General features: G+C 38.8%; 1 protein-coding gene across 11 annotated transcripts in view; it reads left to right on the forward strand.

Annotated features, from left to right (window-relative positions):
• Positions 1-15,381, forward strand: part of EYA3 (EYA transcriptional coactivator and phosphatase 3) — a 118,313-nt gene that overhangs the window by 51,822 nt on the left and 51,110 nt on the right. For 6 of the 11 annotated variants that reach the window (XM_016957345.4, XM_063783885.1, XM_054664669.2 and 3 more), the window contains one exon: positions 1,156-1,292. In XM_016957345.4, coding sequence (XP_016812834.1) covers positions 1,156-1,292 — 137 coding nt within the window. Of the gene's footprint in view, positions 1-1,155; positions 1,293-8,901; positions 9,040-15,381 lie in introns of all 11 variants that reach the window. The other 5 variants (XM_016957323.4, XM_054664672.2, XM_016957328.4 and 2 more) reach the window with 1 other exon arrangement.

Below are 15,381 nucleotides of genomic sequence, written 5' to 3' on the forward strand. Positions count from 1 at the left end.
ACCCCCTGCTATATTTTATTATGCTTATATGGTACAAATAGCATTTTCTTTTTTACTTATATATACAGTGTAACTCACCAAATGAGATAATTGGTATCTAAAAATTCAGTGCAATATCATGGATGAAACGATTATATCTGCTAGCTAGTGTAAAGTCCCAGGAGTTTCACTGCTGAAATCTCTAGCTATCCCTGATATGGTGGCACCAACTAGTGGCAGTATGCCCTGACTTAAATATCATTGAGGAGATTGAGTCCTGTCTGGAACTTCCCAGATTTTGTTACTTACCTGGGTTCTGTTTTGTAGACTTGATTTGAGGATATTGGAACCCATCTCTACTTCCGTTTTTTGATGTGTTTGCTTGCCTTTTCTCCACCAGCCTCACCCGCTTTTCCAGTCTCACTTTCCCTCTCAGAACTTTAGTTTGGTTCAAGGGGCAGGGTGGAGAATGAGAGCCAATTGCCAATCTTGTTCTCTTAGTTTTCTATTATATTAGGATTTTATTCTAGATGTAGGCATAAGAGCGTGAATAAGTTTAATCCATCCTTGTGTCTCACATAGGGCCATGCATGTAGCACACTAGAAATGTTTGTAGGATAATTGGAACTTGGAGGGATGTTTGGAACTATTAAATTTTTCATAAAATTGTTCCTTGGGTTGATGATAGGAGAATGTGGAAAGGAGGAAAGACTTCTACTTTCTGATCATAAGAGCCATTTTAGGCTGAGCGCAGTGGCTCACGCCTGTAATCCCAGCAGTTTGGGAGGCCAAGGTGGGTGGATCACTTGAGGTCGGGAGTTCGAGGCCAGCCTGGCCAACATGGTGAAACACCGTCTCTACTAAAAATACAAAAATTAGCCAGGCATGGTGGTGGGTGCCTGTAATCCCAGGTATTTGGGAGGCTGAGGCAGAAGAATTGCTTGAACCGGGGAGGCAGAGGCTGCAATGAGTTGAGATCATGCCACTGCACTCCAGCCTGGGCGACAGAGCAAGACTCTGTCTCAAAAATAAAAAATTTTTGAAAAGAGCCATTTTATGTGGAAGATTAGTCTCCTTGTTGCAGATTCTTTGCTGTTAGTGGTGGTAGCTATTTTACCTATTTTTCGTTACTAAAGTAAATCACACAAAAGTTTTTGTTTTCATGAAATTTTCCAGACCTTATGCACATATTCTCTCAGTTCCTGTTTCGGAAACTGCTTACCCTGGACAGACTCAATACCAGACACTACAGCAGACTCAACCCTATGCTGTCTACCCTCAGGCAACCCAAACGTATGGACTACCTCCTTTTGGTAAGGCACTCTATTGTAAACAATTTCTAAGAATGTTGATTTTATTCCCCAGAAACTTTGATCAGCCATGCATCATTCTTTACAAAGCACTTAGTTACATATGTGGTTGGGTATGCAACTTTGCAACAGTATGTTTGATGCATGTAATAAAAAAATCATAGTTTTTCAGTACTCATTTAGCTATTTTGTATGTACTAAGTCTTGACCCTGAAGCTTGGAATCTTTAAGTGTTTGGTAAATTCTTTGAGGATTTGCTATTGATTTGACTTACTTTATATACAATGTAGTATGGTACTATCATTAGGAAAGCATAATAAATATATTTCGAGGTGGCCAATTTCTTGCTAACACCAGGTAGTCTGAATATGTATCATAGTTTGCTCTGTGGGGTTTTTTTTGCCAACTTCTCCCTCTCTTTTCTCCCCTAACCCCACCCAAAACTGATTAGATATTGTTCTGCTGAACCAAAAAGTCATTTTAGAATACCGGAAATCCCCAATTTTCTTATAACCTTATGTGCCTAGGGAGTTATTTTCATTGGTTTTAGGTGTCTTGGACATGAACTATAAATTAAAATGATTTATCAGAAGTCACTTTAAGGTTCTTTGGGCACTTAATATCTGTGCTTATTTTTCTATGTGTGTAAATGCAGTGTGCTTCATTGCTCCTTCCCTGCTTTCCTGAAATGGGTGCCAGAAAATTAAAAGAATACTATATTATTTAAAAATATGTAATATGTAACAAAATTATATTTCTATAGACTTTATTTAATCAAGCTACGAATTAGAAAAATTTTCCAGACAGATGACCACACAGATTCTGGATGTATTAATGTACCTGCATCTAGTTTCTGCATTCCTGTTTCTCCTGACCTGTTTGGCTACTCTTTCATGATACTGGCAGCTTTCTTACTTTTAGGCTTGTTAGAATTCTTTGGCTCCTGGTAACTGCTAGAAATAAGAATTGGGAATTATGTTTAATAATAGTGGGGTTGATAACTTCATATGAAATGGGAAACAAATTTTCTTGTTTCCCCATTTGTATATCCATGTTTCCATGCCTGTTAGTACCAGCCAGGGTACTCAGATCTTATATTTATGATATGATTAACCAGCCAACACTGAATGGACCTTTTGAAAGACCCCTCTGTGAATATGTTTGTGTTTATTTCTTTTTGGTTATTTAAAGCTGATTTTTCAACAGTTGACTAATAATAGGCTAGCAATTATAATTTTTAAATTACAGTTTTTTAAATCTTCTGTTTTGATTTGAATTATTATTATTAGCCCTTTACAACAGTTGATCATTCTTGCTGTTCAGTATTAAATACAACTCCTATTACATCTCTGAGCATGATTTATGGAATACCTCAGATAATTCTGTGTGCGTATGGATCCTAGATATAATTAATTTTTTAAATGATCACTATATTTCCCTTAAACTATTATTATTATTATTTTGAGACAGAGTCTCGCTGTGTGCACCACCAAGCCTGCCTAATTTTTGTATTTTAGCAGAGACAGGGTTTCACCATTTTGGCCAGCTGGTCTCGAACTCCTGGCCTCAAGTGATCTGCCCAGCTTGGCCTGCCAAAATGCTGGGATTACAGGCATGAGCCACCACGCCCGGCCCCGTTTGGGCAGATCTCTTGAGGCCGGGAGTTCGAGACCAGCCTAGCCAACATGGTGAAACCCTGTTTCTGTTAAAAATACAAAAAAAAATTAGCCGGGCATGGTGGTGGGCACCTGTAATCCCAGCTACTCAGGAGGCTGAGGCATGAGAATCACTCGAACCTGGGAGACAGAAGTTGCAGTGAGCCGAGATGGTGCCACTGCACTCCAGCCTGGGCGACAGAGCAAGACTGTCTCAAAAAAAAAAAAAAAAAATAATAATAATAATACATTAAAAAAGAAAAAAATTCTGTAAAGTAAATAGATCTCTATTAAAACCTTGAAGGATACATGTTTATATTGTATGCTGGTAATATTGTTAATAATAGGCTCCTTTAATAATCTGGTTTTGTTTAATATTTGAGGGCAAGGAAGACTTGTGTTTCCCAATTTCTTCTATCAGTAATTCAGAAAGAGATAATCATTAGCTTAAATTTGACTTTAAGTAATGTATGAGACTTACTGGAGAGAGATTTTGGTTGGGGTAATGTGAATGATAGAGATGGCATATTCTCAGAATTTACCAGAGAAATTATAAGAGAGGTTTGTAAAACTTTTAAAAGTGACTGTATTTTGAAAAGATGTTTTCTTGTGTTTTATCATGTGGCTTTTTTTGGTAATGTGTTAAATTAAGTAGGAGAAAACACTTGATTTCTTTCTTTCGAAATCAAGATTTTGATACATTGTGTCATCTTAGTGCTGCCTGTTTTCAGATTAGCTAATTCGTTTTATTTCAGATGCAAATAGGGCTTCAGAAAAATTCATTATAATAATATTACCTTGTCTCTATTATTTACTGTAATAAGCTGTGTACTAAGAGTAAGTATTTCACACTGTATAGTATTGTCTCATGTAATCCTCAGAACAGCCCTAAGAGGTAAGCTAGCTTTATCCCTTTTTATAGGGGAGAAGCAGAGTTAAATCATGTGCCCAAAGTTCATACAATTAGTAAAAGCCTGGGATTATAATTGAACCCAGGATTGTTTCATTCTAGAAGTGCTCATAACTTTAGGTCTATATCAAAAAGATGGTCTCAGAGTTGAGTTTGAAATTAAAAAGCTTCCTCCTCCTGAAGAAAGGAGAAAAGACTAGAAGAAATCTAAGAAGGCTATATGATGAGTAATCTTTTAAAGTAAAGAAATACTGATCATATTCTTCCCAGAGCTGTATACAAATAGGGTGGGATGGCAGAAAGGGGATTAGAAGTTTAACTTCTAGGAATCTGAAGGAGTATGTGTAAGGAAAAGGGTACTTGTTTAATGTTAGTGGGAGTTATAAAATATGCCTTTAGGTGCCACTGTTCTGATTTCTTTTAAAAGAACTTTAATGTGAGTTGGAGGAGTGGGTGATATGCATTAAGAGCCTTAAGGATGTTCATTTCATTTCCCTCAGTAATTTCACTTCTGGGAATGTATCCTATGGAACTAATTAGAGATACCCACAAAAATGTGCTGACCAACATACTCATTGAAGCATTATTTATAATATGAAAAAACTGAAAACCTAAAACTTGAATATTAAGGTATGTGTTAAATTGTATATGGCTGCTGCATAGCCATTATAAATCATCTTCTTAAAAAATATTTAGGGTCTTGAGAAAACAGTGTATTATTAATTGAAAAAAGCAATATGTAATAGCAAAAACACAATGTTGTAATACCAATTTAGTATTTTTAAAAATATGTGTATAGCCAGGTGCGGTAGTGCATGCCTGTAGTTCCAGCTACTTGGGAGACTGAGGCAGGAGGATCGCTTGAGCCCAGGAGTCCTGGGCTGTAGTGCGCTATGCTGATTGGGTATCTTCACTAAGTTCAGCATCAATGTGGTGACCTCCTGGGGGTGGGGGACCGCCAGGTTGCCTAAGGAAGAGTGAACTGGCCCAGGTTAGAAACAGCAGGTTAAAACCCCATTGCTGATCAGTAGTGGGATCATGCCTGTGAATAGCCACTGCACTCCGGTGTGGACAATGTAGTGAGACCTTGCCTCTAAAAAGAAAAAAAAAATGTGCATAAAGAATAATTGGAAGCAAAAAAAGTGGCTGTTTTTCCTACAGACGTTTTAAAAAATATATACATATACTTTGTTTATAATCAGGAAAAGTACTTACATTAAATTACTTACTATTTATAATAGCTTATCCAAATGAGCTGCTGAATCAACAAGCCAAAATATCCTTTCATGTGCTTTTTCTAGCATTGGTGTGTACTTCAGTTCCTCACCAGACTAATCTCTAAAGAGCACTATACGCGTTACTATAAATTGAACTGATGAGATTAGTTTGGATAGTGACTAATCAATAGTGAAGTACTTGTGCTGAGAAACTTGGCTAGAGTTTGTGATAAGACCCCATTCTGGGGGCATCAGGAAAGCACTCAGAGACAGACTTACTTACCCATTGTTAGCTTGACAGTTTCTCTGCAGCAGGCTCTTGATGCTTAAAAGTACTTGAGAAACTTGGTAGTTGTTGGCATAGAGCAGTGGACTGGGAGTCCTGTAATTAGGGTTTGGTTTCCTTGTTTACTATGAGCAATAGTGCTGTGGAGTCAAACCATTGGATCATGCTGCCTATTATCTGGAATTCTGGGAGGGGTGCTTTTAGAGGAAGATGATTTGCATGTCTGAAGAGCCAGGTCTACAGTGATGCTGGAGGTACTGTCTGTATTGTTTTTTATTCCTCATAAAATAATTATATATTAGACATCTACTTTGTGTTTCTGGCCAAAGATATTCAAAACTAGCTAGCTATCTCCTACTTATTTTGGACATTTGTGTTCTAATTTTTGATCTTATAAGAGGGAGACTATCAAAACATTCTCAGTTGATACTATTGTTATTAATAAGGTATTGGTAAAAATAAACATGTTTATAAATCTACCACCTTAGGGTCGAAACCTATTTGGAAAAAGAAATCACAGTGATGACAATAAATCTGAAAGTTATTGTGACATTGAAATAGCAATTTGTTTACCAAAAAGTGTGATATACAATCAGCAGGAATCATAGCACTGATACTCACATTTTACATCATAAATGTTTTAAAAATGACATTCTCAAATATTTTTACTGTTGAAAATCAGACATGGCAAGAATCTTAATTATGGCTAATCTGGACAAGACATTTAAATGATCATGAATTATGATGGGGCAAATGCTTCTAATTCATGCTAGCGATGTCAGTATTCCTCAGTCTCTTAAAATAAGTTATTTCATGTGATTAATAGATGAGAAAAGAATATTACATTTTCTTTTTATGCATTAAGAGTTTGGGGCAAAGCCAGGCATGGTGACCCATACCTATAATCCCAGCACTTTGGGAGGTCAAGGCAGGAGGATCATTTAAGGCTAGGAGTTTGAAACCAGCCTAGGCAATATGACAAAACTTTGTCTCTGCAAAAATACAAAAAGTAGCCAGGCGTAGTGTGCCTGTGGTCCCAGCTATTTGGGGGTTTGAGGCAGGAGGATCCCTTGATCCCAGGAGGTTGAGGCTGCAGTGAGCTATGATTGCACCACTGCCCTCCAGCCTGGGCAACAGAGCAAGACTTTGTCTCAAAAAAATTAAGAAGTGATTATCATATCCCACTGTTGGTCTTTTTAAGACTTTCATATTTCTCTTTACTATTCCTAAATGTACTTATCAACAAATTGGACAAATCTGAGTTGCACTGAAGTATCTCAGTGCCCTGGTGAAGCAGAGGTTCTCATTCTCAAAGTATTATATTTTTAATTGCATATATGTGTTCATTGGCTATAAATTCAATCACTCCTAGTTTATCAGAGTAGGAGCAAATAAATGAGATGAGTTAATGTTGAGTTTGAAGTCATGGCTAACCTTAGTATTGATATCATACATGGAATGTGTTTGGTTGATGAACCTTCTTAGACCTAATTATCAGCTTCAACTACACTAACCCAGTAACCATAGCTATTCAGAACACAGTGAACAACCAGGCATTAAGATTTTTGGGGCCTGGCATGGTGGCTTGTGCCTGTAATCCCAACACTTTGGGAGGCTGAGGTGGGTGGAACTCCTGAGGTCAGGAGTTCGAGACCAGCCTGACCAACATGGTGAAACCCCATCTTTACTAAAAATACAAAATTAGCCAGGCATGGTGGTACATACCTGTAATCCCAGCTACTAGGGAGGCTGAGGCAGGAGAGTCGCTTAAACCCGGGAGGAGGAGATTGCAATGAGCTGAGATCATCGTGCCACTGCACTCTAGCCTGGGCAACAAGAGCGAAACTCCATCTCAAAAAAAAAAAAAAAAAAAAAAAAGATTTTTTTTTTAAAAGTAGGCTTTTGTGTAGCCAAAATTATCACCAAAACCATGCACTTAAGAGTGTTTCACTCATAAAGAATATCCTTGGACTCTCATGCAGATGCAAAGCTTTGTTTATGGTTGCCTAGTTTATTGCAAATTAAAAGGCAGATACTGCTAAGGAAGTCAAGAAGTGACAGACCACAGAGGAAAAACAGTGAAATTAGAACCTAAAAATCAGAACTATAATTAAGTTACATTTAGTACTAAACAATTGTCTTTACACATCACAGTAGCCTCTGCGGTATCTCTGTAATATATATAGCACAGCACAGTTTTTATTTTTGAAACAGTAACTGAGAAAATCTAAAGGTATGTGTGCTATTTCCTCCCTGCTCAGAAGGCAGGAAAGGATATAAATATATTTTAGAAAGATTGTTACTCAGGAGCATTATGATAAAAAGAAAATAAAAATGAACAGCTATGATGTTTGTCAGTATGAGATAGATTTATATGTTCTGACTTGGAAAGATGAATCTTAGAGGTATTATGTGGAAAAGCAAATTATGTACACTATGTATAACACAGTCCTTGGCTGGCAGTGGCTCATGCCTGTAATCCCAACACTTTAAAAAGCCAAGGTGGAGGATTGCTTGAGGCCAGGAGTTCAAGACTGGCCTGGGCGACATAGCAAGACCCCACCTCTACAAAAAATTAGTCAAGTATGGTGGCACACACCCATAGTCTCAGCTACTCCTGTAGCTGAGGCATGAGGATTATTTGAGCCTAGGTGACAGAGGAAGACGCTGTCTCTTAACAACAACAACAACAACAAAAAATCACAATCCCATTTTTGTTAAAAAGAAGATTAGTGAATACATCGAAGAAATCTGGACTGAGTGTAGTGGCTCATGCCTATAATCCCAGCACTAAAGGAGGCTGGGGCAAAAGTATCGCTTGAGGCCTGGAGTTCAAGACCAGCCTGGGCAACAAAGCAAAACCCTATCTTATTAAAAAAAAAAAAAAAGAAGAAGAAGAAATCATCTGGGTGACTCTTCTGCAAACTGTTAATAGTGGTTAAGTCTGGATGATGGGATTATATATGACTGTATTTTTTTTCTAAATTATGTATTTCTGTAATGTTTTTAATTTATAAAAATAAGCAGGTATGTCTTTCCTAATCGGAAGAAACAAAAGTAACAAAATAACCAGCTTAAGAAGGCAGAGAAGTATTTAATATATTTTAGAAAAATTTGGTCCTTGTTTAATGGGTAAGTGAATTTTAAACTTATATGGAATGTCTCCTACCTTGACAGTTTGGATAAATTATTTATCACTGTACATGAACATCAGGCACTCTTTATAACAGATACTCCAGTTGGGTGTCAATAACTCTTTTTTTCTGAATCCTGGTCAATTTCCCCCAATCATTGAAATGAATTTATATACATATTGGGATTTGTGGCAAGCTTTTTGTTTCTTTGGCCTCATCCCCTAATTCTTTGAAAGTGTTATTTGCTTGTGATATATTACAAGTGGGAGATTCAATAATTTTCTCTTACAAGCAAATTTATTTTTGTTTTAAGATTTAGATTTTAAACCTACTGGCTGATATTTGAAAGCATAACCATGCTCCTCAGTCCCAGTGTATTGTTTGTAATTGGTCCAATTTATCTGATTCAGGTGCATTGTGGCCAGGTATGAAACCTGAAAGTGGTTTAATTCAGACTCCATCTCCAAGTCAACACAGTGTTCTTACCTGCACTACAGGGTTAACCACAAGCCAGCCAAGCCCAGCACATTATTCTTATCCCATTCAAGGTAAATAGGCATGGTTGTGTGTGTGTTTTAAAATTATTATTATTGTTTCTTGTTTTTAATCTACCTGTATCTCCAAACAAACAAATTGGATAATACAGGAGCTCTGTCTTCTAAAGTAGAAAGGGGGTGATACTTGGATTTGTGCATGCTTTTTGTGTTAGGCAAACCACAGCTTAGGAGTGTGGTTTATAAGTAGTTTAGCCTTTGAATGTGAGCTGCTTAATAGAATTGAAGCCTTCCCTTTTGCATGTTGGTGTCCAGAGAACGCCTTGATTTTGTTCTAGTCTATTTTCAGTGGCATTTTGTCCTATAAATGAGCAGAAGACTCCATGGGTTGGAATTTTGCTGACTTGTATGAATTGTCATAGCAGTATGTGAGGTGTGTGCTGCTTTTCTGCTGTGTCTTTTGTTACACTTATACCCCATTTACTACTTGATGAGAGCATTTCTCTTGCTCAAGAAGTTCATTCTTATTTCTCTTTCAGGATAAAAAGCATAGTATTAAAGCTTAAGCTCTAAACATCTTTACCTTCCAAGTTCTTCCTCTAACAGAGTTAGAATTATGACAGGACTATTAGGAAAGAAAACAAAAAACTCAAAAGGCACTATGGAGTTAATTGCCTATTCTTCCAAATCCAGGGCAGGCAATTTGTCATTGCTTCAGACTGGGACTAGTATCCTTGTACCTGGCTTCTCATCTGCCTCTTTTCTCCTGATATTTCCCAGCTTTTAAATTTTATTTCTTATAAAATAGATAGTAGAGGGATTAGTATGGGACCTCAAAAACCTATCTGAAGTACTCTTAATGTATAAACTTTGGTGATGAAAAAAACATTTTAATATAGGTTAATTAGATTTTGATTTTCACTTTTAACTGTTTTCAGAAATGTTTGAAAACTACTTCTCCTTGGTCTAGTGGAAACAGAACTGGTCTCTATGTTCTGAGACCTTACTCTGAGCTACCTTTACCTCCTGTTGTTTACCAAGTCTCCTCTTTTCTTCACTTGTTTCCTCTTCTTTTTTTTTTTTTTCTCCCCTTGTCCTCTCCCCCTTCTTTCTTTCTAAGATGGGAACAAACCAGGAGGGAGAAACTTGAAAGAATGGCTTTGCCTGTCTTCTCCACCACTCCCTTTCATTTTTATAGAGTATTTCTCTATGGTTTTTTGTTTTGTTTTGTGACAGAGTCTCACTCTGTTGCCCAGCTGGAATGCAGTGGCGCAATCATGGCTCACTGCAGCCTTCACCTTCCGGGCTAAAGTGATCCTCTCACCTCAGCCTCTCCAGTAGCTGGGACTGCAGGTGCACACCACCACACCCAGCTAATGTATTCTATATTTTCTTAGAGGTGGGATCTCACTATATTGCCCAGGCTGGTCTTGAACTCCTGGGCTCCAGCAATCCTCCCACCCCAGCTTCCCAAAGTGTTGAAATTATAGATGTGAGCCACCACACCTGGCCTAGTATTTCTCTATGTTGATAGGCCTTTTGGGTTCAACCACAGGTAAGTCTAGTTGCCAAGTCTCTTCTAAACAGGTATATCTGATAACTTACACCTAGGTTGTGAAAGAAGACCAAGGGTTCTCTTAATGCTCTACCAAAATGTAAAACCACCATTCCTCTGTAGTTATGTCTAGAATTTGAGGAATGTGATAGCTATGCTTATTTCTCCCTTGTAAAACAAGAGGAATCACCTCTTTGGGGTCTGTTAGGACCCATTGCTTTAAAAGAGTCATGAGGCTGGGCGTGGTGGCTCACGCCTGTAATCCTAGCACTTTGGGAGGCTGAGGCAGGCGGATCACCTGAGGTCGGGAGTTGGAGACCAGCCTGACCAACATGGAGAAACTCCGTCTCTACTAAAAATACAAAAGTAGCCGGGTGTGGTGGCGCATGCCTGTATCCCAGCTACTCGGGAGGCCGAGGTATGAGAATCGCTTGAACCTGTGAGGCGGAGGTTGCAGTGAGCCGAGATTGCGCCATTGTACTCCAGCCTGAGCAACAAGAGTGAGACTCTGTCTCAAAAAAATAAATAGAAATTTAAAAAAATGGAAGAGTCATGAAAATATCCCTTAAACTTCACTAACCACCATTCTTATTTGTTATCTGTTAGAACATTTTTTCCTTTGGATTGGCTAACCCGGTTTCCTTCATTTTGCTATTAATGACAATTGCAGGTATTTATGAAGTGCTTACTGTGCTCTTGACATTTTTCTAAGCAGTGGATAGATGTTGCACACGTAATCCTCACAACAACCCAAACCTCATTTTACAGAGGGAGAGCCTGAAGCACAGAAAAGCTAAGTAGCTTATCCATAGTCACAGTATTAGCAAATAATTAAGGCAGGACATTAGCTGGGCATTCTGACTCCAGAGCATGAGTACAATATTTATGCTTTTCAGTATTGAGGTCATAGTATCAATATCAACTCTCCCATAATTGAGAACCTATGCTAACAAATATCTAAATTCACTTCTCCTCCCTTTTTGTGGTTAATCTATTGGCCCATTTTATTGTTCATTAGCACAGGGTAGAAATTAAGGCAGAAGTTAACCATTAAGTTATCAATTTTTGCCATTTATTCTGATGAAAAAATTGTTAGAAAAACAATGGGCTAAAATGAAACGTGGGTATTATTGGTATTAAATTACTTAAGTTCACAACTATCAATATTACTCTCCTCGCTCCTACTTTTCCCTTTCCTTTTAGCATGGGTAGTGAATGTTAGCTATCCAGGGCTGTTTCTTTCCCCCTGCATAACTACCCAATTTTTTTAAGTGTTCAAAACACCCCAAGCATTCTGCAGTTGACAGCAGCCCATCCTCCCTGGGGGAGTTAGGGAAATTATCTAAAAAACCTAATCTGCTTCTGGCTTGATTAACTCTAAGCAGAACCTTTTCTTTAGTTTGTACTTCAGTGGTACCATAATGAGAAGAGACTGCCTTTGTTTGCTCATAAAAATGTTTTGAATGAGTAGATCTGACTTCTGTAGTATCATCCTTTTCCTAGAGTATCTTGTGACTATGTGGCCCTATCTTTGGTCATTTTCTTCAGCTGAGATGTTTTAATTGTTAAATAATATTCAAGTGGCAAAATTAATTTCAGAAATTTCAAAATTAATTTTAATTATATATATATTTTGAGACTGAGTCTTGCTATGTCGCCCAGGCTGGAGTGCAGTGGCGTGCTCTCGGCTCACTACAACCTTTGCCTCCTGGGTTCAAGGGATTCTTGTGCCTCAGCCTCCCATGTAGCTGGGATTATAGGCACCCACCACCACGCCCAGCTAATTTTTGTATTTTTAGTAGAGACAGGGTTTCATCATGTCGGCCAGTCTGGTCTCGAATTCCTGACCTCAAGTGATCCACCTGCTTCGGCCTCCCAAAGTGCTGGGATTACAGGCATGAGCCACTGCGCCCAGCCTAATTCAATCTTTTAATGAGTGTCTTTGTACTCTAGTATCATTGGTAACACACAATAATCTATCTCTGACCAGGAGATTTTTAAAAAATTTTTTATTAATAGGTTTTTTTGTTTGTTTGCTTGTTTGTTGTTTTTTGAGACGGAGTCTTGCTCTGTCACCCAGGCTGGAGTGCAGTGGCGTGATCTCAGCTTAATACAACCTCCACCTCCCGAGTTTAAGCGCATCTTCTGCCTCAGCCTCCTGAGTAGCTGGGATTACAGGCACATGCCACCATGCCTGACTAATTTTTGTATGTTTAGTAGAGATGGGGTTTCACCATGTTGGCCAGGCTGGTCTCAAACTCCTCACCTCAAGTGATCCGCCTGCCTCGGCTTCCCAAACTGCTGAGATTACATGTGTGAGCCACCGCGCCTGGCCTAGACTTTATTTTTTATTAATAATTTTAGATTTACAGAAAAGTTGAGCAGACAGTACAGAGAGTTCCCATATATCCCTCCTCCTGCACAGTTTCCCATTATTAACATCTTACGTTAGTATATTACACTTGTTACAATTAATGAACCAGTATTAGTATGTTATTATTAACTAAGTCCGTTGTTTATTCAGATTTCCTGTGTTTTTATATGATGTCCTTGTTCTGTTCCGGGATTCCATCCAGGATACCAAATTACATTTAGTTATGTCTCCTTAGGCTCTTCTAGACTTTGTAGTTTCTCAGGCTTTTCCTTGCTTTTAATGACCTTGACAGTTTTGAGGAGTACTGGTCCAGGTATATTTTAAGATGCCCCACTCTTAGAGAATTTATCTGATGTTTTTCTCATTATTACGCTGGGGTTATGGATTTTAAGGAGGAAGGTCACAAAGGCAAGGTGCCATACTATCATCATTATTTATGACTGTTGATGTTGACCTTGATTACCTAATTGAAGTAGTGTTTGTCAGTTTTCTCCATAAAGTTACTCTTTCCTCCCTTTCTGTACTGTATTCTTTAGATAGAATTCACTATGTACAGCCCACAGTTAAGGAATCATGCTGCCCCTTCTTTAGGGTAGAATATCTACATAATGTATTTGGAATTCTTCTGCCCAGATTTGTCTCTTCTCCCCAGTTTGTTAATTTATTCAGTCATTTTTTTGTGGACTCCTAGATATTTAATTTATACTTTGGGTTATAATCCAATACTACTTTATTTTGTTCCAGTTTGGCCACTGGGAGCTCTTTCAGTTGGCTCCTATGCCTTTTGACATACTCCCATTTTTTTAGTTTTTGGTTTTTTTTTTCCCCCCACCCAGCACTTCCTTACTTCCTGGCACTACAAGATGCTCCAGGCTCATCTTGTATATTACCTATTCAAGTCCTATTATCAACCATTTTTTTTTTAAGGAATCCTGGTTCCTTTTATTGGAAAGAATGGTATTCAAAACCAAGATTTGGGCTTCCAGCCTGGGCAACATGGCAAAACCCCATCTCTACAAAAAATATAAAAATTAGCCAAGTGCAGTGGTGCGTGCCTGTAGTCCCAGCTACTTGGGGAGGCTGAGGTGGGAGGATCGCCTGAGCCTTAGGAGGTCGAGGCCTCAGTGAGCTGTGATCGCACCACTGAACTCCAGCCTGGGTAACAGAGTGAGACCCTGTCTCAAAAAAAAGATCTGAGCTTGAGGGGTGCTAATTGCTACTGAGGTGTCAGGTGACATTTATTTTAGGCTTTCTCAGCTGACAGAGCAAACAAATATATGTGGGTGTACTAACCTATGTAAATACACATATCTATAAATATTTCTGTATGTCGTAATCTGTATCTGTGTTGAGTTAAACATGAATTCTTACTGATTTCTTGAGCTCTGATCCATTATTACATAGATCATTCTAAACCCTGTCCCTTATTGATCTGAAAATCTCCACTCCAGCAATGAGAATCTTTTAGGCCGGGCGTGGTGGCTCACATCTGTAATCCCAGCACTTTGGGAGGTGGATGCAGGCAGATCATGAGGTCAGGAGATCGAGACCATCCTGGCTAACACGGTGAAATCCTGTCTCTACTAAAAATACAAAAAATTATCTGGGTGTGGTGACGGGTGCTTGTAGTCCCAGCTACTTGGGAGGCTGAGGCAGGAGAATGGTGTGAACCCAGGAGGCGGAGCTTACAGTGAGTCGAGATCGCGCCACTGCACTCCAGCCTGGGCGACAGAGCGAGACTCCGTCTCAAAAAATAATAATCTTTTATTAGGAGATTTTTATTATTTTGATTTACTAAGCTCCTTGTGTGGAGCAGTGCTTGCACATAGTAGGCACTCAATAAATATTTGATAAAGGATTAAGTGAACGAATGACCCACTTAGGCAATCAGTTTTAACCAAAATATGTACAGCTTCTACTGGATCAGGAATTATCAGTTATATTAGTCACATAATGAGAGTAAGTTTTAGGAACCCACCTGTCAGCCTTTAGCAGAAAATAATGATTTTAGGCTGGGCGCGGTGGCTCATGCCTGTAATCCCAGCACTTTGAGAGGCTGAGGTGGGCGGATCACTTGAGGTCAGGAGTTTGAGACCAGCCTGACCAACATGGTGAAACCCCGTTTCTACTAAAAATACAAAAATTAGTTGGGAGTAGTGTCAGGCACCTGTAATCCCAGCTACTCGGGGAGGCTGAGGCACGAGAATCGCCTGAACCCGGGAGGCAGAGGTTGCAGTGAGCCGAGATCATACCACTGCACTCCAGCCGGGGTGACAGAGTGAGAGTGCATCTAAAAAAAAAAAAGAAGAATGATTTTGCCCTTCACACTTAGTGCACACAAGATTGATGTATATGAATCCCACAAATATTTATTGACCATCACCTGCTGTATGTCAGGTGCTTTGCTAGATGCTGGAGATTATAAGACAGCAGGATTCTGCCTTTTTGGAGCTTACAGACTAGTGGG

The sequence above is a fragment of the Pan troglodytes genome, chromosome 1 (genome assembly GCF_028858775.2).
Source record: "Pan troglodytes isolate AG18354 chromosome 1, NHGRI_mPanTro3-v2.0_pri, whole genome shotgun sequence".
NCBI classification, from domain to species: Eukaryota; Metazoa; Chordata; class Mammalia; order Primates; family Hominidae; genus Pan; species Pan troglodytes.